General features: G+C 44.3%; 1 protein-coding gene across 2 annotated transcripts in view; it reads left to right on the top strand.

Annotated features, from left to right (window-relative positions):
• The window catches only part of SLC23A3 (solute carrier family 23 member 3), a 339,671-nt gene that overhangs the window by 241,906 nt on the left and 70,587 nt on the right, over nt 1–27,178 (top strand). For both annotated transcript variants that reach the window (XM_085650085.1, XM_085650084.1), the window contains one exon: nt 24,099–24,204. In XM_085650085.1, coding sequence (XP_085506211.1) covers nt 24,099–24,204 — 106 coding nt within the window. The remainder of the gene's footprint in view (nt 1–24,098; nt 24,205–27,178) is intronic.

Here is a 27,178-nt window from a genome sequence, read left to right as displayed (position 1 = left end):
GCGACTGAGGCTGCGATCAACCCAGACGAGGCGGTGAGAAGTGCGAAGTATCCCGACCAGAGCCTAGCTGAGAGAGCAAGATCCGAGGTATACAGAGGCCCACCAGGTTTCTCGAAATCCCGATGTCCAGAGGGTCCGCTGTCCGCAGTCATCGAGTCCTGTCCTTTCTCTGAGGCCTTCCGTTTCAAGGAGCTACTCGGTGAGTACCATCGCCGGGGAGGCGTGTTGACGCGCACATAGGTTGTGCCGGTCAAGACGGATTTGGGTACACAAATCCGGTCTGCACTGTTTAGCAGTGTATATGTACTGTTTAGCAGTATATCAAGTATTCCGAAGTATTCAGTTACTGTCAAGAATTCAGCGTGGTGATTAGTTAGGCAGACTGTCATCATTGTCGGTCATCGTTAAAATATTTAATGTTCAATCTTTAAAGTGTTTAAATGTCTTGCATATTGTGGTATGAATGATTGTTCATTGTTCACTGTTCATTATTGTGTTTTTCGTATTAAGTAAATTCAAGAGTAAGTATCAGATCAGTTGTCAATATGCCGCTTTTCTCGAAGTTAAGACAGATTACCACCAGAAAAGGAGTGCTTGAAGAAGCAGTTCCTATTCCTCCTAGGGACACTCCAGGGCATTTTATGTACCATAAGCATGGCTTAGATGCCATATTGTTTCTTGATCTATGGGTAGATTATACCAAGGGATTGCCGGAAAGTCAAAGGTGGCCTGTAGCGGGAACCTGGGATGCAGAGTGCATCATGAAAGTGGAGGAAGAGTTATGGAAAAGAAAGGTCAGACAGTCTCAGAAAGACGCTGTTGAGTTATGGCGTAAAGAATCTCATAGACGAACAGAAAAAGCACGTAGACAAGAAGAGAGGAGTAAAGAAAGTTCAAATAAAGTTCAAGAAAATCTATTAATTGAGGAAGGTATCCGAGTGAAATCAGAACAAGTAAATAGACAAAGAAATGCTCTTATGAATGGAATGTATCCCCTTCTAGCCGAAGGACTACCTAAGGCTGCTCCAGAGATGCCAAAAGACTTGCCACCCCCATTATTTCCAATTAAGGTACATCCAAAAGGGCATCCCAGAACCGCAGAAGATGTTTTTCTTTCCTCATATCTAGACGATGCAGCCCCCGAGTATGCTAACGCCACACCACATAGACCGTCTGGCGGAGGGGTTCAACGTCAGGATCAGGTATCTGTACCCGTGCAACAGCAAGTCCCGACGCAAGCTTCGGCAAGCACATCTGTTTCCGCATCTGTCTCCGCAGTCGATTCTACAGGGGTGTCGACGCCCATAGTTGCTGTGTCACGTTCGACAAACCCATTCACACCCGACGCCCCAGATGGGGCCACGGGAGGTGCTAGCAGTACCTTTACACCACCCAGAATAAATAAACTTGTTTTTCAAGAGTCAGCGCATTCACGTACACCTAAATTCGTAAATGAACGTACGCTTAAAGAACTCCTTGTAAATTGTAGATATGACCCGGTGGTTGGTAAAGAGGATGAAATGGTCCTGGCATCATTACGTATCAGGCGAGCCGCAGAGTATTTAGCGAGGTTACCAGGGATGATTACGCATCTAGATAACATATATCATTTTGTTCAAACAGGACGAGATCCAGGATGTATTCACAGAGCTATGGAATTCCAGAAAGTAGAGATACAGGGGGAACTGTTACGTTTCCTCATAAACTGTGTGATCAGAAATCAAGATCGTCCGGGGGTAGACCCGAATGCAATGCTTATTCTTACAAGATGGAGTCAGAATATATCAGAAGGGAGACACGATAAGCAAAATTGTATAATAGCCATGTGCCGAAAAATCCGTAAAGAAATAGAGCGTATTCATGAAGAGAGATTGGGAACAGACGAGTTTGAGCAAGATGAAGTGTCCGAATCAGGGAATTCCGCAAGACAGTCAGAGACCATAGCCTATGTAGGCAGAGGAAGATCCTGTGAAAATACTAGATGTTTTTCTGATCCCATACACTCTGTATGTCCAAATAATAGCAGAACGTATCCGACGCCTGTAATAAATCTGAAGTTTCCTGAACATTCGTTTCAAGCCGCAGATAAAATACTACGAGAACGAAGGGGTTACCACCTCCTCGATTCCATGGATGAGCAAGAATTAGCCAGATCAGCTGTTCACTGGATTGACAGTCCTGAAAAATACGGTGATGAGACCGTAGCACACACGTTTTTTAATCTCAGTACAGATGAACAACGTTTAGCTGGAATCTATATGATTCAGCAACTCCTCATATTATATAAGAGCCAACATGCTGACCCTGGTCCTTTACCTGATATATTAACGGAACTACTCACAAACAGATGGAGAGGTTCTAGTAACAAGCTAATTAAAGAGATATTAGTGTCACGTAAACAGTATGTCCTTTTTGTAAGTCCGGATTCTCTCTCGCTGCCCCACAGAGAAAGAACGCCGTACTATGTGGATAGACAAAATCCTTTACGGGAAGTGCACCCAATAAAAGGCGAAGACAATGAGTTTCACCGTGTATTTGTTTACACACCCATATCAAAAATGGAATTATTAGAAATGAAGAAAGTAGTACCTAGTCATGATAAAGACCCAGCGGGTTTCCACCGAGAAATTAAAGACATGTTACTAATGGGAGAGTACACCTTTCCTGATATTATGACGATATTAAAGGTGCTTTTGCCTGCTGGCATTTATGAAAAACTGAAAGAAAAAGAGTGGGAAGTGGGAGACCAAAAGATAGACTGGACAGCATTAGCAGAGGAAGAAAGGGGCCGAACTGCAGGTTCAGGGCTCGGGGATAAAGTTAAACTGTTACCAGGTTTACTAGTACAGGTACTGCCACGTTTATTAACTACAAAAAAGGAAGATTGGGGTGCAATCACAGCCTGCAAACAAAAGCAAGATGAAGACACAAGCGATTATTATGCTCGATTTGAAAAATGTTTTGGTATAAATAGTGGTATAAAAGCAAGTAGTGACTCATATCCACATCTATTTGTGACAAAATTAGTGGAAAATGCATTGCCCCCAGTGAAGAATAGAATATTGAAATTCGAGAGTACCTGGCAAAGTAACACTCCGTCGCAAATGCTACAAATGTTACAGTATCATCACAATAGAATTAGGGATGAACAAGAACACGAGCATAGACGCATGAAGGATACAAAAATGAAAATGCTAGTTTCTCAGACAGTACCAGCAGATGGTCACAAAAAGGGTGTGACACATTCTGGTGATTCTGCAGTTCCTGTAAAAGGAACCTGCAATTACTGTAAACAACTAGGCCATTATGTACACGATTGTCCAGTCCTGAAACGTAATATAGCTACAGGTATTGCAAAAGAGAGACCACGATTAGTTAGACCAGATCAGAATGAACAAGGAGCTATGCAGCATGGACAGTCCATGCCAGTTCAGCAACAGTCCATGCCAGCCTCACAGCAACCCATACAGTTTGTGCCAGCTGCACCACCGTTGCCTGCTACTGCCACACAAACCACAACACGACAAATGTATCAGATTGCACAGTATGAATATCCTGAGTATCAGCGTTACGCATGAACAAGCCTAGAGAGGGAAGTTGACTTACCGCTTATCGAGATTCCTGTAGATCAAGAAGGACCTTATGTACATAGTGAATTATTAGGTCAAGATAGAAAATTCTTACTCGATACAGGGGCAAGTCGAACAACTATAAAACGTAGTGAAGTTCCAGGGGCACCCCTCTCAGGCTCTCAAAATGTTTCCCTTGGTTTTTCAGGAAAACCTATTGTTAATGAAGTATCACAGCCTCTACCACTTACGATAGGACCTTTGACACGAACTACAGATTTACTGCTTACTAAATCATGCCCAGAAAATCTGTTAGGAATTAAAACTCTGAAAGCACTAGGAGCCATAATATGTTGTTCTCCGGAAGGAGTAAGGTTGTTTTTACGTGATTTTAAAGGTCACTATGTGTCTAGGGACATGGATCCCCGACTACAGACTTTACCAGTACATCTATGGGCACAAGGCCCTACGGATGTTGGCTGCATGAACATTACACCATACCGAGTCACATTGAAAGCAGGAGTGGTACTACCACGAATGCGACAATACAAGTTACCGCATGATGCTGTAGTGGCTTTGCTGAAAATCATTGATGAGCTAATTGCCCAGGGAGTAGTTGTAGAAACAGACTCCAATGTATGTAATTCACCGATAATTCCGATTCTTAAACGAACTGATCCTACTGCCCCACCAGTATACCGATTGGTTATTGATTTGCGTGAACTAAACAAGTGCATTGTACCACAATTTCCTGTGGTCCCTGATATATCATCATTATTGACAGCAATTGATTCCGAAGCAACATTCTTTACTGTAATTGATCTCAAGAATGCCTTTTTCAGCGTCCCAATAGATCCGGAAAGCCAATATTTGTTCGGATTCAGTTTAAATGGGCGCAGTTTTAAATTCTCACGCGCTCCCCAAGGATTTACAGAAAGCCCCAGCATTTACAGCCAAGCACTGAAACGAGAACTTGACAGTATCCACATGCCAGTCAATACTGCACTGCTTCAATATGTCGACGATCTGCTGATCACCGCGAGAAGCGAACCTGAATGTGAAAAGGCTTCTCTGACAGTTTTACATTTTCTAGCCGACAAGGGGCACAAGGTGTCTCCTTCTAAGCTGCAATTCTGTGTCCAGCGAGTTATTTATCTTGGTCACTCGCTGTCCAAGGAGGGAAGGCAGCTTACACCAGATCGCATCCAGTTAATTGCTAACATGTCAATACCCCAGACACAAAAGGAGGTGCGGGCTTTCATAGGCCTCACTTCATATTGTAGGCAGTGGATCCCTCAGTACGCGTTTCTAGCAAAACCACTCATTCAGTTAACCACACAGGAGGCAGCCACATCGACTGTTCTCCCTTGGACTCAGGAACATACACAAGCTTTTGAAAGCCTAAAGGAAGCTTTATGTCAAGCACCTGTTTTAGCAACACCATGTTATAGCAAACATTTTATACTCTTTGTCACAGAACGCGAAGGTACTGCCTTGTCAGTACTCACTCAGGATCAAGCAGGATCACGCAAGCCATGTGCTTATTTTTCCAGTACATTAGATCCCGTAGCTCAGGCTTTGCCTGCATGCCTGAAATCAGTGGCAGCGACAGCTTTAGCAATCAGACAAAGCGATGCCATAGTGTTAGGACATCCATTGACAGTACAAGTACCACATGCAGTAGAGGTTCTTGTGAACCGAACACAAACACAACACTTGACCATAGCAAGACTTACCGGTTATGAACTGACATTGTTTCAACCACACATAGAGATCCGACGGTGTAATACATTGAATCCTGCTACACTATTACCTGTAATTGGAACAGATCCACTAGCTCATGATTGTGTTGAAATCATTGAAATAAAGACGAAACCTAGACAAGACTTGACAGACGTTCCATTGTTAGATCCAGACCTGACGTTGTATGTAGACGGATCGTGCATGAGAACAAGTACAGGAGATTTAGTGGCCGCGTATGCAGTCACAACAGACACTGAAGTTATTGAGACAAATTGTATAGATACTTTGTCAGCCCAAGCAGCAGAACTTATTGCCCTAACGCAAGCCTGTATTCAAGCCACAAATAAGAAAGTTAATGTATACACTGACTCACGTTATGCATTCGGAGTTGTACACGACTTCGGCGTGCTGTGGCGAGAGAGAGGTTATTTAACCTCCCATGGTGCCCACATTCAGCACGGACCCCTCATTCATGCCTTGTTAGACGCAATACATCTACCCACTGCTATATCGATTATGAAATGTAAAGCACACACGAAGGTTACTGATATCATTTCTCAAGGCAATGATTTAGCTGACAGAACAGCTAAACAGACTGCTCAGAATCGCACATTAGACATGACAAAGCCAATAGTTCAGGCACCAACACAATGTATGACAATTAAGGATCCCGCACTTGACGTAATTGACATACAGACACATGCCACAGCAGAAGAAATAAAGAAGTGGACTGAACTAGGAGGGATCCAGACAGATCAAGGATGGATGACGAAGGAGAAATCTGTATGGTTTCTCCCTGATTCCATGGTTCAAGCCATTATAGCTACAGTTCACAGTCCAGCACATTTAGGAGAGAAGGCTATGCTAGACAGCATTCAGCACATTTGGTTCAACAAACATTTACGAGCAGCAGCTAAACAAAAAGTTCGTACCTGTATGATATGTTGTCAGTTTAATCCAGGAAAGAGTGTTCCCGTAGAGCAGGGTGGATTTCAGCCTCCTGACCATCCTTTTGAAGTCCTCCAGATGGATTATATTCAGATGGAACGTTGTCGAGGATTCAAATATGTTCTCGTAGTTGTCTGCGCTCTCTCCCGTTGGACAGAGGCGTATCCCGTATCAGATTACACTGCCCCGACTACTGCCAAGCAGCTAGTTCGAGAATTCTTCCCACGGTACGGTTTACCACGTGTTGTATATTCAGATAACGGCCAGCCTTTCTCATCCGAATTAATGAAATATGTCTCACTTTTGTTGGGATATCAGTGGAAATTCCACTGTGTCCGACACCCCGAGGCAGCAGGTCTCGTGGAACGACATAATCAACTTTTAAAAATCAGATTGTCTAAAATATGTCAGGAAAAAGGTGTGGACTGGATAGTAGCCTTACCAGTTGCGCTATTTTACATGAGGATGGTAGCACACTCTCGAACAGGGCTATCCCCTTATGAGGTGATCTTTGGTAGACCACCGAATATGTGGGGGACGCCTATACCCCGTAAAATAACTGATGTTGACTGTAATATGCTGACAGATTACCTGGCTTCCTTGATGTCTGCACTACAATCTTGTCGTTCACAGGTAGTCGCAGCTTTTCCCGACAACACCGAGGTGAAACCTCATGATGTAATTCCCGGCGATTATGTTCTCGTCAGGAATTTCGATCGGAAAACCCAACTGGAGCCAAGGTGGAGGCTTCCTAAGTTGGTCCTGCTGACGACCAGAACAGCTGTGAAGATCGAAGGGAGAAAAGGCTGGGTGCATTCCAGCCATATCAAGAAATTTCATGGACTTCCTCCTGACACAAACAGTACTCCCCGTGTGTCTTCCCCCATTGACTCAAAGCTACCCTTGGCTGAGGCCAGTAGCACCGAATTCTATAAGCAGAAACTCAGGTCCAGATCCAAACTGTCGGACGATTTGATTGTTTAAGTCCTCTCCAAGGTGAAGCGGTTGAATCTGTCCCGACATGTATCCCTTAGGTCTGAATGATGTAGAGTCCAGAATCATAATGAAACGACATGCTTATTGTAAATTACTGCGTAGCCACTGTATTGTGACTTTATTAATTTTGTTTTCCTTGAGTTTTTTAATAGTTACTGCAAGTATATTGTTGCATATGTATTATCCTGTTTCTAAACGTGCTTTCAATATAACTGATGAACATTCTTTTAGTGACCTACCCCCACATGAGTTGTCCTATAGACTTGCGCTGCGCAATAACACATTCATTAGTATGTTACATCATTCCCATCAGACTAGTAATGCCACCAATTGTTGGGTGTGTGGCCGACTCCCTCCCTATCAGAATACCAAAGGAGTTCTGCCTTTCTTTCCACATCCGTTCACACACAATGGCTCCTGTGGAGCATGGTTTAGTTTATTAAATTCCATAGACCCAAACACAGCAGTTTATCAACAACATTGGATATGGGGAAATCTGAATCTAGTTTTATTCAAAGTCTGTCACCCCAATAAGGAGGGTCACCCCAGTAGAACAGGAACTGATTTAGAAAATGAAGTGTATAAATTAGGTAATTTTACGCCTAATCTTATGATTTTGAATGTCAAATCCGAAGTTGAACTAATTCTGCCCACTATGTCTGTATTTCCAGTTAAGGGTGAATTATGTGTGAGAAAAGTTGGTTCCATACATATGGGCCATAGCCAATGCGTTACTACAGTAGAATATAGTGATCAAGGTAAATCTTCATTTAGAGCTTCTCGCCATTCTTACTTTATATGTGGTCAGACGGCATATATGCGTCTGCCTCTAGATTGGGATGGTACCTGTTACATAGCATTCCTTTTGCCACCTGTTTTCCTAGCTCCCCCTGATTATTATCGAAATGTTCATTTAGTACACAAAAGAGAGCGTAGAGATCTCCCAGTTGTCGATTATACTGAGACGGCATGGGACAAGTATGTAGATTTCAATAAAGGTATCTTTCCCTATATAGGTACCATATCAAATAGTAAGCTGATACGCAGACTCACCAAGACTCTTGAAGCTGTAGTAAACGAGACTATAGCCGCCCTAGGCAATCTGACAGAGGAACAATCAGTGATGAGAATTGTTGTTCTCCAGAATCGTCTTGTCCTTGACGTCATCCTGGCTGATAGGGGCGGAGCTTGCAGGGTCATCGGATCCAGCTGCTGCATATTCATACCAGAAAATTCGCCATCTGTATATAAAGCTATAACACGCCTTCATAAGATTGTAAGCCAGATACACGAAAATCCAGGCACTTGGACGTGGTCCGGGTGGTTTTGGAGTGTGATATCAGCCTGGGGATGGAGAGTTCTATCCTTCCTAGGTATTGGCCTTCTTATGCTCTTCAGTTGTTGTTTATGCCTACAATGTGGACCAGCGATTTGTGGTCTGTGTGCCACATCATGCATTCCATATCACAGTTCTCATTCAAAATACCGGAAGAAGAAGGAAGAAGAAATGATGCTCCATGAGCAAATCGATGGAATGATGAAGATTGATATCTCTTGAAGGGCAAGTAGGGGACAAGGAGGGAATGTGGAAATGTGGATTTTCCTGATCAGTTATGTCCCCTATCTTGGACCCCAACGGTTCTATATGCATGTTACAAGTACATGTATGTTCCCTCCAGTTCCAGTTTCTAAGACGCAAAAATATGTGTGTCTACCGTCGACATGTTCTCTGTCAGATCCGCCATCGATGGGCTGGATATTCGATTCCTAAGTATGAAAGGCCACCGACTTTATATGGCTAAGGTACTACATTTTTATAGTACAGGCAAGTAGGCCCGATTCTGTCCTCAAAGCCTTTCCCTGCTCTCTGTCTCTGACGGTTTCAGCTTGAGCTCGCATCTGTATCCATGAACTTTGTCCTACTCCCTGTGCAGCTAACGGTGCCTGCCTCGGCCAGTTTTCGCCTGCCTGCCAAGAAGCTGTATTTCACCTTCGAATTATCTATTTTGCTCTCCAGCCGATGCATTCCTGTCTAGTGATTTAGGTAAACATTTCCTTTAGCTCACAAGCAAAGGACTCAGCCTTTCCGTCCTCCTGCAAGTGATTCATAGCCCTGTTGCCATGGAAAGTTTTCTGCCCCTCGCATCTCATATAGACACTTAGACGCTTGTACACGCACACACAGTTAGTATAGAATAGATTCTGTCCGAGAGTCCTTCCTTGTGGATAACATAGTTCTCTAAACATAGGATGGTAGATATGATTTGGGATTAGGTTGACTTGACCCCCCAGACTTCTCGTCTCCACATGTAGAGCTAAATGTCAAGTCCCCTTCACCCCCTAGTTGCACGTCAATCACACGTCATACTGCTGCGCGCGCATCTATGTTAAGTATTATCGTATAGATCCACCTATGTAAGATAACCAGAGCCAATCATGTTTCTTTTTGCTCCTTATTACGCCTAGTTTCAATTACGTATCACTATGTTAATTTATCTTATCAATTGTTACGCCTTTTTGCATTTGTTTCATTGTAAGTGTATGACCTATAAAAGTTACTTCTTGTCAATAAAGTATTGTACTTCACTTCCTGAACCCTCGTGGTGACGGAACCTGAAGGCCGCGACTCGAGTCGGCCATTTTTGATGGAATAAAGCCCATTTAGAAAACCTCTTATACCACGGATTCTGCCTCTTGTTATTCTGAGCTATTTTACTTTATTTTAAAGATTCCGTATGAAATTCAGTTTAGGTAAAAAAGAATATTTACCACAGTTTGTATAGAAGAAACTTTTCCTAACTATAACATAGGTTTACCCTTTGTTGTTTTATCACTGAATTTGAATGTTCTTTTTAATAAAAGTGTGTTTCAAATCATAGAGTCCAGTTTGGTTAAGTGGAGCGGCGTTAAGTTCAGTGCAGTCATGTACAGTAGAGTGGAGGAGATTATCGTATAGTGCACTGTCATAGATTGGAATGGAGTACAGTGGAGAGGAGTAGAGTGGCGTGGCATAGCTTACAGTGGAGAAAAGTGTCAGAGTACAGTGGTGGTTTGTATAGTACATTGGCATGAAGTGCATTAGAGTTGAGTAGAGGTGAGTAAAGTGTTACAAATTGGAGTGGTGTGTTGTACATTACAATGGAGTTATGTGTTGTAGAGTGTTGGAAAGTGTCGTAGAGTGGAGTGTTGTACAGGGGAGTGTAGTGGCATAAGTGGAGTAGAAGGTTTACAGTGTAGTGTAGGGGTATACAGTGGAGTACAGTGGCGTAGAGTGGAGTAGAGGTTTGTAGAGTGGAGTTGCAAAGAGTGGAGTAGAGTGTGGCAGAGTGGAGCGGTGTAGAGTGGAGTGTTATACAGTTCCATAGAGTGGGGTAAAGTGTCATGTAGTGGAATAGAGTGGAGTGGAGTCCAGTCAAGTGGATAGCGTAGAGTGGATTAACATGTTGCAGAGTAGAGTGTTGTGGACTGGAGTAAAGTGGACTGGCATAGCATACAAAGTACAAAGTGAAGTAATGTGTTGTAGGGTGGAGTGGGGTATGGTACAGTGGAGTTGACTGGCATGTTGCAGAGAGTCGAAACTGTTGTGGAATAGAGTTGAGTGCCACAGAGTGGATTACAGTGTTTTACAGTGGAGTGGCATGGAGTACAGTGCCGTCCAGTATGGTGGAGTGACATAGACCGCTATAGAGTTGAGTGGCACATAGTAACCTACAGTGGAGTGGTGTAGCGTGCAGTAATGGAGTAAAGTGGATTAGTGTCTCATAGTGCCGCCTTCGATACGGTCAGCTATACCACCCTGCTGGACCGTCTCCATAACATCGGAGTTTCTGGTGATGCTTTAAGGTGGTTTGATTCCTTCCTGTCTGGGAGGTCGTTTCAGATCTTCGACGGTGAGATAACATCCTCCATCAAACCCCTGAGCTGCGGAGTACCACAGGGCTCCTCCCTAAGCCCGGTCCTGTTCAACGTGTACATGGGACCGCTGGCGGGCGTTGTCGAACCGTATGGCATTAAAATGGTGTCTTACGCCGACGACACCCAGCTCGTGGTCTCGCTGACAACCGGGAATGATAGGCACTCCCCAACCAATTTGTTAAAATGCTTAGAGGATGTTAAGGGATGGATGACCGCCTCCTCCCTCAAACTAAATGGAGAAAAGATGGAGCTCATGCTCCTTGGTCCAACCTCTCCGGTACCCTTCACCTCCCTGTGGCCCAGTACTCTGGGACCCCCCCCCTCCCCTAAGGAAAGTGTTAAAAGCCTGGGAGTATGGCTGGACAATAAACTGTCCTTTTCCACCCAAGCCAAAAAACTGTCCGCCTCATGCTTTGGTCTACTTAGAGTCTTGAGGAAGGTTCTCCCGCTTCTTCCCTTAGAGGCAAAAAAGGTGGCTGTACAAGGTCTCATACAGTCTCGCCTGGACTCGAACAATGCCCTATATGTGGGGGCTCCTGAGATGACCTTCCGAAAATTGCAGGTTGTGCAAAATTGTGCAGCACGTTCTCTGTTGAAAGTTCCGCGTACCCAGTCGGCTAGACCTGCTTTAAAAAGTCTCCACTGGCTGCCAGTGAGGCAGCGTGTGGCCTTTAAGGCACTGTGCCTGTCGCACCGCGCTTTTTGGAAAACTGGCCCAGCTATTAATAACGACCTTGTCACCCCCTACCACCCTAACAGGAATCTTCGGTCTTCAGAGGCGTTCCTTGCCGTCATTCCCAGAGTGAAGCGAGCCAGGTCGGGGGGCAGGCTGTTCTCTTTGAATGCCGCCAGGCTGTGGAATGCTCTCCCCCTCTCACTTCGTTCCAATCCAGATCTTTTTTCTTTTCGTAAAAACCTGAAGACACTGCTGTTCGCCAAATCCTGCGTTTCTTAGCTCCTTCATCTTTCACCTCTCTGATCAACCCAGCGCTTGGACGCCTGCGGGCAGCAAACGCGCTTAATAAATACTTTTACAATTACAATTACAATTACAATATAGTAAAATGAGGTGAAGCGGAGTAGAGGGACTTGCTTAGAGTGTTGTAGAGTAGAGTGTCGTACAGTGGTATAGAATAAAGTGGAGTTCTGTACACTGGCATTGACAGGAGTACACTGTTGTATCAGTGTAGTGTTATGAGTGGAGTATGGTGTGGTAGAGTGGAGGGGAGTAAACTGTTGTTAAGTGGAGTACAGTGTTGTTGAGCAGACTACAGTGGAGTGGCATGGAGTGGAACTGGGTAGAGTGAAGTGTCAAACAATGGAATAGCGTAGAGTGGAATAGCGTACAGTGGAGTAGCGTTGAGTGGAAGAGTGTACAGTGGAGTTGCGTAGAATGGAGTAAAATAGAGTGTTATGGGGTACAGTAGAGTGGTGTGGTGTGAAGTGGCATACAGAAGATAAGCATAGAGTGGAGTTGCATATAGGGGAGTGATGTAGAGTGAAATTGCGTAGGACGTATCAGAATAGCATGGAGTGTCATAGATTGGAGTAGCATACAATGGAGTGTGGTCCTTGAAACAGGCATAACAGGAAAGTGGGTGAAAGTATGTAGATGCACTGTGGCAGGAATATAGATTATGAAGTGAGAAATGGAAATACTTGGTAGTAGGTGTAAATAGTGTAAGTGTTGTTAAAGTTATGAGTGTTAAAATACTTAGTTTTATATTCTGCAGGGGTATGCTATGGTCTCTTTGCTGTATACCATGGTAGATGTTTGAGAAGGCAGTACGGAATTGGTTTAAGGCTGTCTTTCCAAAACGTAAAAGTCAGTTGTGTAGTTTTTAGCACATTTTCGTTACATTTTGTGTTAGGGTCTTAGATTTTGGTAAATCGTAGGTTTTATTGTTGTTGCCTACATTTAATTATATTTTCTGTTAATTTTTACAGCAGTTTACAAAGAACCATGCTTTTTTTTTTCTGTTCTTTTCTTTTTTTCTTTGTCCTCATTTGACAAATCCCTCATTCTCTGAGTACACCGACCACCTAGCGTGCCCCCCATTAGAGAACAGGATTAATTTCTCTACCGAGCCTAGGCACGATATCATATTGGCGGATGATGATAAACCAGAAAAAGAGAGTAAGCACACACCCCAACTGGGTTTGTTGCCACCTGTAGGATCTAAATGGAAAAAAAACGGAGATCGGAGACCCTAGATCCTTGGAGTTTATTTAGGCATAATCATGGGACCCGGGGAAAAAAAAAAAAAAGAAAAAAAACCCCGGCACCCTATCTGCAATGAATCAAGAAGTCCCAGAATGCTCGATTACGTTTGTTACCCGGCCTGGCTAAGTCCACCTTGGATGTCTCAATTAAGGACGTCAGCCAGCCAGCATGCTGAGGCACAGATGGATCCACCCAGACTTTATAAATCTGTCTTCTGGCCAAAAGTATTGCATAGAATAAAAATGACCTGGCCTGGCCCGTAATATTAGAATCTAAACCAAAAACAATTAATGGCAAGGTTAAAATCAGATTGGCATCTAAGATGGAATTCAGCGATGTTATAACTTCTTCCCAAAACCGGACGATGGAAGGGCAGTCTTTGAACATATGAACATCCGATGGATTGGGAAGATTGCATTTATTGCACTTTTTATTTTGCTGGTACTTTGAGGGTCTTAGCGGGGAAAGGTAGGCCCGATGTACTGTAAATAGATGGTTCCGTCTAAGCCATGCTGGTTTCACAATTTTGTACAGTATGGAGAAGGATTTAATCCAGGCATCTTTGCAATGAGAGCCCAGTTCTTCTCCCCAGAGGTCACCAGGGAGGGTAAACTCGCCATCGATATCTTCGAGCAAACTCCAGTACCACAGAGTAACCTCTTTACCCCCCCTTTGCCGCTCTACCAGCAGTTGTTCCAAGTTACCAGTAACCCCCAAAGGAACCCCTTTTTTACCAAGAGCCCTGACCCAGCTTACAAATTGTATATACTTAAATCTTGCCACTTCTGATCCGACCTTAACCCGCAAATCCTCCCAAGACACGATGTCGCCTTCAAACAGAAGATCCCCCCACCTTACAATTCCTGCATCCCTCAAAGGTGTGGCCAAACTGTCTTTCAACCAGGCCGGTAGGCCTGGGGAGTCCCAAATTGGTGCATAGTTGGAATAATAAGAGAGCCCCAGGTTCTTCCTAATCAATGCCCAAGCTTTAGCCAAAGATTGTAAGATTTTTAATTTCACCTTTTTAAAGAATTTTTGGTCTCCGTATTTAAACATAAATCCATCTAATGGTAGACCCACACCGACTAGCATTGCGTTATACATTGACCCCATTGAAATATTGGATGGAGACTTCAAAAGCATCCTTGAATGAGACAGCGTAAAAGCCCATGCATAATATTCCAGATCAGGCAGTGCCAACCCCCCCTTCTCTCTTCTCCTCCTCAGCTTTTTCCATGCAAGCCTAGTGGCTCTGTAGTTCCAAATAAAGGAATTAATCTCTCTCTGACATCTATTCAAGGTTTTAGAGTTAAAAACCAAAGGGATAGTATTGAAAAGAAATATATATTTGGGCAGGATAGACATTTTAATGAGGTTGACCCTCCCCATGATAGTAAATTGGAGATGGGCCCATGATTTTAAGAGCCTCCGACATTCCTTAAGTACCCGGTCCGCATTGCTTTGTGCGATATTTTCAATATCTTGTATTACCCAAATCCCAAGGTATCTCATAGAGGAAGTCGTCTTCAGATGTTCACTGGCGATATTCCATGCCATAATTTCTGTTTTACCAGGATAAATTTCATAGCCAGAGAAGCGACCAAATTCCTCAGCCCTTTTAATGACAGTAGGGAATGCTAGATCCGGGTCAGATGTTAAAATAAGGATGTCGTCTGCATACAGAGCAACTCTCCTCTCCCACCCCTCGAATCTAAATGATGGAATATTCGCGTCAGTTCTCAGAATCTGCGCAAAAGGTTCTATATATAAATCGAAGAGTAAGGGAGAAAGAGGGCAGCCCTGCCTAGTTCCTCTCATGATTATAAAGGGTTCTGTCAACGCTCCATTAATTAAAAGTCTAGCTGATGGTGCTCCATACAGCAAAGAGATAGTACGACAGAAATATTCACCAAAATTGAATTTCTTCAGAACCGCATCCAGGTAGCTCCAATTGACCCTGTCGAACGCTTTAGTAGCATCCAACGTGAGGGTTGCCAAGGGAATGGAGAAAGCGGTGGCCATATCAATAGCGCCAACCAACTCCCTTGTCAACTCAGCCAGTTGTCGCCCCTTAATGAAACCCTTCTGATCCTGATGTACAATAGACCCAATTACACTCCTCAATCTTGCTGACAAAATAGTTGCGAAGATTTTATAATCGCTATTAAGGAGCGAAATTGGCCGATAGGAACCGCACTCAGACGGGTTTTTGCCTGACTTAAGTATCAGTACAATGATTGCATCGTTCCAGGACTGAGGAGGAGCCTTACCCTTGATCAAAATCTCATTAAAGAGGGCCGTGAGTGTTGAAACCAAAGTTGGGGACAGCACCCGGAAAATCTCACCGGGTAGGCCGTCGGGACCGGCTGCCTTCCCCTTTTTAAGTGAATCGATGGCTTTTATGACTTCGGCCTCTGAGATTTCCTTCTCCAAGTATTTACGTTGAATCTCGGTAAGAGTTGGCAAAAGTATTTTTCCCAGCCAAAGATCTCTTATATCTTGGTCCTCAACGATATCCTCTTTATAGATATCCCTAAAAAATTCCAGGAAAGCGTTGCCAATGTCTAAATTAGAGGATCTAAGGCCAATCTCCCCTTCCACTTTTATCTCTCTAATATAGTTTTTAGCCTGATCTGCTTTCACTTTCCAGGCCAACAACTTTCCTGCAGCTTCGCCAAGCTCAAACTGGGCGAGTTTACTCGCCTCCCACCTCCTTGTGACCCTCTCTTGTAGAATAGATTCCATCTTATTCTTGAAATCCAAGAGCCTCTCTTGCTCAACAGCTGAAACCATAGAGAGACCAAGATTTTGTTCGACTACCTTCATCTCAAATTCTAAAGCTGTTTGCTTCTCCCTATAAAGCTTCCGCCTATAAGAGGCTCTGTTGGTGATAATGCCTCTAAGAAAGGCTTTCAATGTCTCCCACACCGTAGTTATTCCAGCAGAATCTAGATTTATCTCTAGGAAGATCTTGCTTTCTGCTGCCAGATGCATAATTTCATCGTCATCTAATAGTATCGTACGGTCGAAAGACCACATAGCATGCCTAGGCTGCTGATCACCTCTTAAAGAGAAAGAGATGGCCGAGTGGTCAGACAAGTGAGGTGGGAGATAATCTATTGAGATCAACGAGTTATTAAGTGAGAAGCTAAATAATGCATAATCTATTCTGGATTTATGCTTATACTTAGAGTTCCGAAAGGAGACCCCCAGTTTGTTTCCCGATCGCTCTCTCCATATATCCGCTAACCCCAGCTGCATCATAATTGACACCAATGTTTGTCTGGAATTAGATAGAACTTGGGCTCTAGAACTGATTGATTTATCCAGTTTGGTATTGATGACAATATTGAAGTCTCCCATCCATATTATAGGGTCTTGAGATGTAACCAGATGATTTCTTCTACAATCCAGATAATAGGGGTCATCTTGATTGGGCCCATAATAGCCTACTAATGTATATACCCGCCCATAGACCAGAATTCGAGTTAAAAGCCACCTGCCACTTTGATCTTCTTTATAGTCCAAAATTTGGACCTTCACCGATTTCTTAAAGATGATAATGATCCCTCGTATATTGGCATTATGGTCCGCGGATATGAATTTGTCAATCCATCTCTGCTTCCCTAGAATTTCAGAGGCTTCGGTCCTAAGAAGATGTGATTCCTGAATGACAATAATCTGCGCAGGGGAATCTCTCAAATACTGAAAAATACGATCTCTTCTGTTCCAAACGCGCAGACCATTAACATTCCAGGATAAATACTGTACAACAGACATAATCCCGACTGTCTACCCGTCACCCAGCCACACTAACCATCCCTTCCATCCAACTCGCTGTGCACAATTGAAAATTACGTGAAATATCAGCCAAACTTGGGGACATCTTTGGGCCCGATTCACAGAATTAACTTAAGACAAAATCCTAAACTTACTACTTTTGGTATTCACAGAATGCACTTACTACTTTTGGTATTCACAGAATGCACTTACTACTTTTGGTATTCACAGAATGGATTTACGACTACTAACTTTACGTCCGCACTTGGGCCGGAAATTTCGGCCCGGAGGCGGAGCTTCCGGCCCAGAGGCGGAGCTTCCGGCCCGGAGGTGGGGATTCCGGCCAGTGGCGGAGATTTAGCCATGGCCAAAATCTCCACCTCTGGGCCAGAAGCTCCGCCTCCGGGGCGGAATTTCCGGCCCGAGTGCGGACGTAAAGTTAGTAGTCGTAAATCCATTCGGTGAATAGCAAAAGTAGTACGTTTATTCTGTAAATCGCAAAAGTAGTAAATTCCTTCTGTGAATACCAGAAGTAGTAAGTGCATTCTGTGAATACCAAAATGGTACTAAGTTTAGGATTTTGTCTTAAGTTTGTTCTGTGAATCGGGCCCTTAGTCTTAAAGAGAACTGACAAATGAGAATTTTTGATTGAATCCCACCACCACCCAAAACTTCCCCCCACCCCTCCCTGAAAAACCCTCCCTTACTTGCTCTGACCTGTTGGACTGTCAGATTTGCATCCTTGAGCAGTAACCCCATCCTCCACATCACGTTACGCAAACTACCCTTCTGATTCCCCAAAAAATAAACAATCGCAGGGAAGGAGAACAAAGTGAAGAAAAAATTATCCTGACCGGACTAGGGGAAGATATTTCTCTTTGGATTACGATGTTTGAGATTTCCTTCCCTTTCCTATTTTTTTTTTATTTTCCCATTTTTATTTAATCTCTTCCCACCATATTAGAATTTGTTTTTCCACCCTATATCTATGTCGAAAATAAGATTACTTTTATTTTTTATTTATATCTACCCCTCCCATAGAAAGACCTATGGACCATAACCCAAAACTGAGACGCTTAGCTCCTCCCTTGTGAATTCCTTAGAATATCGTTCAGCCATACATCCGCCTCCTGGGGAGATCTAAAATTAAGCATTTTATTATTATACATCACCCGCAGAAAGGCGGGAAACCTCATCTGTACCGTAGCACCCAATGATCTGAATTTTTCCATTCTTTGGCCTAGCTCCCACTGTCGATCCAGTGTGGTTTTAGACAGGTCCGATCGCACCTCAAAGGAGAACTCAGGACCCTTAACAGATTTTTCTTTTAACGCCAAATTTAATAGCTTTTCCTTTAGGGCGTAAGTCTGGAAATTTATCAAGATTTTTCTTGGTTTAGCTCTTCCGGGTTTTAAACGAAACGGGTCCCGATGGATCCGCTGTATATCCGTCTCTAAAGCCGCCACATCCTCATCGAAGACCAGAGAGGCTTTAAGCAAATTAATCACGAAGGTCTTAATATCCCCTCCTTCCTTTCCCTCCGGAATCATGAGGAGTCGGAGATTATTCCGACGTGAAAATTTTTCGAGAGACTCTACTTTCTCTTTCAAAACGTCCCCCTCTCTCTGTAAGGACTGGATTTTATCCTCGGCTTTCTCCATGCCCAATTTCAGGACCTCAACAGAGGTCTCCAGATTCTCAATCCGTCCCCCAAGATCATCAACCTTTTTTTCAAGGGATTCACATGTGGCTCTTATCTCCGCCTGATTGATCTTAGAAGTTGAAAAATCAGATCTAATCTCCTCCCTCATATTTGCTAGTGTTAGTATGAGTTCCTCCAACGTGCTCTGATCCTTTAAACGTCCACTACCAGTATCGATGGCAGTCTCCATAGCCTCCGATTGTACATTCTCTCTGCTGGCCCCCGCCACTGTGGCACTGCCTGCTTGGGGGATGAGTGCTTGTTCATCACAAACTAAGGGCCTTATATCGGACATATCAGACATAGGGTCGGGAGAGGGGTCAGCCAAAACTGACAGGGGGGCTTTGTTAGCACAAATCTCCAAAACCTGAGGCAAGACCTTAAAAAAAGAGCACAAGGAGGGAGTTATTCGTACTGTATTGCTCTGTTGTTTTTTTTCACCCTTCTGCGAGGAAATTTTCCTTCTAACGCGCTTCTGTACTTCTTTAACCTCTCCCTCCTGACTCCGACCTGCCCTTCTCTTCCTTAGGTCCCCTTCGCCGATCGGAAAGCACCTCCTGGCTTCTTCCACTTCAAACTCTTCACTGACCCTCTCAGCCGCCCTTGCAGAGACTGTAACTTTCTCTTTCTTACTAAGGACCTGCTTATTAGATGCACTCCTGTCCCCCTTGAATACTTTCTTCCCTCCGCCGATGTATTTCCCTTTAACAGGTCTACCATTGATACTACGAGCCTCCTCCGTACGATCCTGTGACAGAGTCTTACCTTCTGGCACCCTGCCAGAGCCCCGACTTACTTCTGTGCTGACTGGAGCGGATACCGAAGCGGATACCTCTGGATCGTCGACCTGGTTGTGATCTCCCCCAGCCTCACCCGTGAAGACCTCTTGACATCCAGCAGCATCCGAGCCTCCTGCGGGGCCGCCGAAACTCCCTCTCAGGAATCCGCGAGCCGCCACCGCGCGGCCGCGCCTGAGCTCCACGGCTGCCCGGCTCCACCTCGGTAAACAGGAGGAGGGAGGTGGCTTCTCCCCCAAGCACATCCACGGGGTATACTGGAGGGAAAGCGATAAAAAAGGAAGGCTCCCACTGATCCGGAGCACGCCACGAACCCCCGAAGTAAAAAAAAGAATCAAAAAGGCATCAGACCCTGTACGTCTGGAGGTACTGCTCGGAACGGGCGAGCCCGCTAACCCGCGGCCGCCATGTTTTTCCTCTCCGCTGCTTGCTATTTTTTACAAAAACATATTTGGTAGTAGGTGTAAATAGTGTAAGTGTTGTTAAAGTTATCAGTGTTAAAATCCTTAGTTTTATATTCTGCAGGGGTATGCTATGGTCTCTTTGCTGTATACCATGGTAGATGTTTGAGAAGGCAGTACGGAATTGGTTTAAGGCTGTCTTTCCAAAACGTAAAAGTCAGTCGTGTAGTTTTTAGCACATTTTCGTTACATTTTGTGTTAGGGTCTTAGATTTTGGTAAATCGTAGGTTTTATTGTTGTTCCCTACATTTAATTATATTTTCTGTTAATTTTTACAGCAGTTTACAGAGACCCATGCTTTTTTTGTTATTTTTTTTAAGTAGTGGTGTAATAGTTATGTATTATCGTTGTACTCTGCAGACTTTTTTGTAAAGAATTAAATATGTAAAAAATTACAAATTTACTGTAGTACACTGTATTTGTAAAATATAGGGGAGTACAGTGTATTTCAAATTTTTAAAAACACACACACACATATATATATATATATATATATATATATATATATATATATATATATATATATATATTTTCACACACAGTTGTCTTCACCTGGTACTGCTGGTATACCAAAGGATGACGAACATAGACCCGAATTTGGTGCAATTTTGAATTTATTTAGTGGACGCCCTGCACCACCGCCATTATACATACATATTTATTGTTATTAAGTACAGCTATCCGGGGACGGCCACCTCCCCGGGGCTAACATAAACAATAATGTGTGAGAGGGGCTTCACCTCCGCCATGCAGCCTTGGGGACCGCCACTGCCCTGGGGCACAAATATAACCATGAAGGGGGTCCATTGTAGACACCGGGCCCCGGGGACCACCACCTCCCCGGGGCTTACTTAAGAAAGGAGTGCGCCCTCCTCGTGGAGCCCTACATGGCCCTGGGGACCGCCACCCCCCAGGGCCCACTCCAGCAGTGTCCTAGGGTGCCCACCCCCAGGACATTGCAGTTTCCTATGGTGGCAAACCTGCTCTGCTTTCAGCCAGTGATAGCAAAATTACTCTCGCATGCTGAAAGCAGAGCAGTGTCTGTTTCCCTACTCATTGTGAAGCGAGCAGGGAAACAAAAACTTTGCTTTGGGACCCGAGGAACTGCATGTCGGGACCACAGGGTCCTTCAGACTCCCCCCCGGTCCCCAACGGAGAGCCCAGGCCCCAGGGGATGTGGTCCCTGGGGCTTAAATCGGCCTGTGGGGGGGAGGGGGGAGGGGGGGGGGAGGCACGGCCCCCCTCCCTTTTCTATTGTAATTGTTTTTCTCATAAAAGAGTCGACCCGGGGAATGGGGTCCCTGAGGCCGAAATCGACTGTAGGAGAGGGGACACACAGCCCCTCCCTTTTCTTTAATAGGCCTGCAACTTTTTTGCTTAATGACATGCTTCGCCACTTTCTTGTAAATATGCCCTTAACGGTTGAAGTAATGTGATAGTTAGGTGAAATGTTCAGTAACAATGCAACATTTTAAACTCTAAAATACCACAGGAAGTCAGCCGTTATAGTTATACTTATCTCAATTTTCTCTTCAATAATTTAATTGCAAATGTTGCAGTGATATTATCAATTATGTCCTAGAAGATGTCATGAGTGATGTAATATGTGGGTAATGAGCAGTGCATGGCTAGGGTGCGAGTCTCAGCCTGACTTTCGATCCATAATACAAGCCACTGTCATCTCAAGAACGAATTATGGCAACGCTCTACTCACAAAAGATGTGAGCTCTTGAGCATCTCAGAAACCCACTCCATTTCTGCAGTTCACCTATCAGCTAACTCCAGGGAGGAAATGCGAGCATATTACCACGTTACGAGCGATCTGGATGCAAGGATTACATTTACACGTGCCTGTTTGATAACCTTCATATCTTCATTCGCTATTACTCATTCTGGTGGGGCAAAGAAATCTGAGAGTAAAGAAACCGTCCACCTTGAACACAAGTAATTCAAACCCCTGCAGTCACACTTAAATGCTTCTCCCCTACACTCTGGGCCACTCCCTTCAATAAACTCAGATGAGAAGACCTTGGCATTTCCCGAAAAAAGCTCAAAACGTTTCTCTTTAAACAACACTGTATTGCTTAAATTACACCTTTGCAACTGCTCTGCGAGGCATGCTGTATTTATGTAGGGACTTGAAGAAACCGGCCACATTTTTAATTGGCTTATGTCATTGTCCAATGTAAACTGTGGCTGTCCATTGGTCAAAAGGCTTAGTAGTCCCTTCTTAGTACCGCCTTGTCTCATTTTGTAACCTCCCATGGCGACACCCCCTGTTACGTGTGTAGTTATTCGGTAAGCTTTAATTAAAGCCTCCAAGCACTACTTTCTCAAATAGCTATGTCCTACCTGTTGTTGCAGGCAGGGCACACTCTTTCCTAATGCTTAATATTTATAGCACGGGCGCTGCCATTTGCAATGCGATAGGTCTCACATTAGCGACAGTTTAAGCTATTGACATTGTAAATGACAATGCCTTTTATTTATCTGTTTTTAAAACAACGCATAAATAAAAGGCATTGTCATTTACAATACCGATAGCTCAAACTCTCGTAAATGCGAGACTTATTGCATTGCAAATGCTGATTTTTCTTCTGCTCCCCTGTTCTTTACTTATTCTTCTACCTACCCAGTCTCTGTTCTTTCTCACTGCTCAAATGGTCATTATTGTGATAAATGAATAAGATTTTTGCTTTTCATTTACTTTTTCCTTAGCTGTCAAAAGTAAACCTGAGTCTCCTCAGATAGGTAGGATTGTTAAGCATGCTGACATACTGTGCATGTGCCCCCTGAATATCGAGTCAACAATATTGATGAGACCTAATATCAAAAATAAAATCTCAATCTGTAAGTGTAGATTTTTTATACTTTTCTTCACCTAACTTTATGTATACATAACTACCCGGTACACATATCTTCAAGGTACGTTGATGAGGAGTTAGAAATAGTAAATGTATACTTCCCGATATGCTCTTATCATTCGATATTTTGTCCCACGATAGTCCATTCTTGATATTAGTATGCCACAATATTGTTGGTGTTGATATTCAGTAGTACTATCACCCATGGACATAATAGTGCTATAATGCATGGGATTCAGACAATTCCTGTATGAGCGCCTGTTTCAAATTTCTTTATAATTGGTGACTTGTGATGCACTCAGTTGCCGATTAAAAAGAAAAGACATGAGAACTCAACTGTAATAACTTATTGCATTTGAGTTCTGATGTCACATTGCCTGCCGCTAGGCAGGGTAGAGAATGGAGAAGCCGTTTAAAGCAAATGAAACATTGCTTTTCCTTCATCTGCTCTATTCTTCTAGCTTACAGTGACTAGCAGAAAGTACATGATTATTTTTTGCATCCCTTAGATAATTATAGAAAATATAGTACCTTCCTACATGTTTCTATACAGTCTGAACGACTGCAGCTTTTTTTTACTGACTTGCATTGAACTGTTTATAATATCTGTTTGTAACAAATATCTAACGGGTTTTTAATGTGTTAAATTTTGCACTAAGGGTTCTATTTTAATACTTCATATTTGCAAACATGCGCTCTCTTTCATATGCCAGAGCTACGCACCAAGGTTTTAAGTAGTTTGTGAGGAAGGCGATTATGTGTCCATCTAATATGTGGATAAAGTACCCCCTGCCGTACATGATAAGGATATTGCAAGTCACCTCGGAATTCCATAACCTTATAAAGGAACTCAACCTTCTGCCTTGTTCCTTTATATTGTCCTGGAACTCCTTGGACTTGCAATATCCTTATAATGTATGACGGGGGTACTTTATCCCTTATATATAATGAACCTTAACTAAATAAATAAAACCAGGTGATCCAGGGATATCCTCATGACACCGGCGCTAACCGCAATCCTGCAAGCACAACATTGCTGAAAGAAAGGTAATTCATGTTACAGGTCTAGAAATAATGTGCTGTTGTTCCCTATCCTCAGGTGGGTTCGCGTCACTCTGTCATGGTGAGTGCTCTGATGTGTATTCTTCTGGGAGTGTCCCCAAGGGCGGTGGAGATTCTGAGCACCATTCCAATAGCCGTACACGGTAATTAAAATCAGTATTTGTCATAATGCTAAGCTCAGCATGAAAATGCAGACTGAAAACAACAAGTGTCCACCACTAGCAGCAAAAAACTTTTGTGCAAGACCGACAACACAGCATTCTGGGAAAATACAATCACTATGGTATTTCACACAACAGATGTAATGAACAAGTTACTTACCTTCGGTAACGCTATATCTGTAAGAGACATATATTAGTTATAGATTGCTTACCTTAGAATTACCCCCAGGCGTCAGACTGGATCCAGGGAATTTTTTCTGGCGTTGGTCGATTCCGCGTTCATTGTCATGATCGCCAGGATGACATTGCGTTATCTATTTAGACACTGCCCCAGCGTGCTGACGTCAGTTCTTTGACACAACATTCCACGCCAGAAGCGCAGAGCCATGCAAGACACTGACCATTGGTGCACAAAACTAGGGCCCTAAAAGGCAGTCCCTTACTCTAAAAGTCAGTTCGCAGAACGGGGAGGATGGCATTAAGGAATCTATAACTAATATATGTCTCTTACAGACATATCATTAACAAAGGCAAGTAACTTGTTCATCTGAAAGAGACTATTAGTTATAGATTCTTTACCTTAGAATAGATACCCCTGCAATACCCACCCCGGAGGTGAGTCTACAAACTAAGTTCACACCAGAAAGTCCTGGAGCACTGAATGGCCAAAGAAGTCGTCTCTCCAGACTTGACTATCCAGGCAGTAATGATTAGTGAACATGTGTAGTGATGCCCATGTGGCTGCCTGGCAGAGGTCGCCGAGGGGGACTCCACGTCTCAACGCAGTAGTGGCTGCTGTCGCCCTGGTGGAATGGGAGCGCAGTCCTACCGAAGGCTCCTTTTTCGCCAAGGAGTAACAGATCTTAATGCAAAGGACGACCCATCGAGAGATGGTCAGTTTCTGCACGGCTCGACCGTTCTTGGCGCCCATACAGCCATTGTTTTGTGCGAACCAGATAAAATGATAATGCATGTTTTGGATCCAGATGGTGGAGTATACCGTTCTCCTTGGAAGGATGCAGGGCGGGAAGAAGGTGGGAAAAGTGATGGTCTGTCCTATGTGGAAAGAGGTAACCACTTTGGGTAGACAACATGTCCGGATGGACAGCAAGGAAAGGAGGTTTAGAAGATAGAGCTTGAAGCTCACTCACCTTGTGAGCAGAGGTAATGGCAACCAGAAAAACAGTCTTTGAAGTCAGGAGTCTGAGAGGACAAATATGTAGTGGCTCGAAAGGAGCACACATAAGGTAAGTTAAGACCAGATTCAAGTCCCACTGGGGCATTACGAAAGGAATAGGAGGAAAGAGGTGAGTAATGCCCTTAAAAAACCTATTTACAATAGGGGACTTGAAAAGAGAAGGCTGATCAGGAAGGCAAAGAAAGGCCAAAATGGCTGAAAGATAGCCTTTAAGGGTGCCCAGAGCAGAGCCCTGCTGGGCCAAAGATAGAATGAAGAGAACCTCTGAAAGAGCAGCAGAAAGGGGATCCACAGCCTTTACTGTGCACCATGCCACAAATGTGTTCCATCTAAAGGCGTAAACCATTTTAGGTGAGGGACGCCTGGCTGCCAAGATAACATTACAGACTTCAAGAGGAAGGTCAAAGGCTGTCAACTGTCACCGCTCAATCTCCACGCAAGGAGGTGGAGGCTGGACAGGTTCGGGTTGGAGGACCGTCCCCTGCTGCTGCGACAGAAGATCCTCTCGAAGAGGCAGTCTGATCGGAGGATCAATGGCCATGTTCAAGAGCTCGGGATACCAGACTCTTCGTGCCCAGTCCAGAGCCACAAGTTTGACTTGGGTCCGGTCACTCTTGATCTTCTTCAGCACTCTGGGTAGAAGTGTAATAGGCGGAAAGGCCACAATTCCACTCGCGACGATAAGCGTTGCCGAGCGAGTGCCGTCTTGGAAATTCCAATGCGCAGAACTGCTGACATTGCGCGTTCTATTCGGTGGCAAACAGATCTAACCAAGGCTCTCCCCACTATTGAAAGAGACCTTGCACCACCTCCGAGTGAAGACGCCATTCGTGATCCATCATGCACCGGTGGTTGAGTTCGTCCACCCTGGTGTTCAGAGAGCCTGCCAGGTATTGAACCACCAGGGACATGCCCTGATGTTCCAGCCATGTCCAAAGGCAAAGAACCTCTTGACATAGGGAACACGACCTCTCCTCGCCCTGTTTGTTAGAGTACCACATGGCGGTGGTGTTGTCCGTGAACACCTGCACTACCCTTCCTCTGACATAAGGAAGGAATGTCTTCAGTGCAAGACAAATCGCCCGGAGCACCAGAAGGTTGATGTGGAGCCCGGATTTCACCGGAGACCAGAGGCCTCTAATCTCCGCCTCTCCCATGTGGTCGCCCCATCCCATGAGTGACAAATCTGTCACCACTGTGAACTCTGGTTGGGGAAGGGAGAGGGATCTGCCGTTGACCCTATCCTGATCCGTTAGCCAATTGGTGTGCAGTGCCCTCCGAGATCTGGATGCAATCGGAAAGATTCCCCTGATGCTGCGCCCACTGGAGCTTCAGGTCCCACTGCAGAGCCCACATATGCCACCTGGAATGATCCACCAGCAGGATGCAGGAGGCTATAAGGCCCAGCAGCCTCAGGGTCATTCTCACTAAAATCCGAGATAGAGGCTAAAACATCGGTATTATAACCCGAATAGCCCGGACTCGCTGCTCGGGAGGATTAGCCCGAAACTGCACTGTATCCAGAACTGCTCCGATGAAAAGGAGCTTCTGAGGGGGAATCAGGTGTGACTTCGGCACGCCGATAGTGAACCCCAGTGAGTGCAGGAGGTCTGCCGTAGTCTGAAGATGGGAGACAACAGCCTGGGGCGAGCTCGCCTTCAACAGCCAGTCATCGAGATAGGGGAAGACTGGAACCCCTGATCTGCGCAGATGAGCTGCGACCACCGCCATCACTTTTGTAAACACCCGAAGGGCACT

The sequence above is a fragment of the Triturus cristatus genome, chromosome 3_2 (genome assembly GCF_964204655.1).
Source record: "Triturus cristatus chromosome 3_2, aTriCri1.1, whole genome shotgun sequence".
Lineage (NCBI taxonomy): Eukaryota > Metazoa > Chordata > Amphibia > Caudata > Salamandridae > Triturus > Triturus cristatus.
Note: the sequence above shows the minus strand (reverse complement) of the source record. Positions and strands in the feature narration are given on the sequence as shown.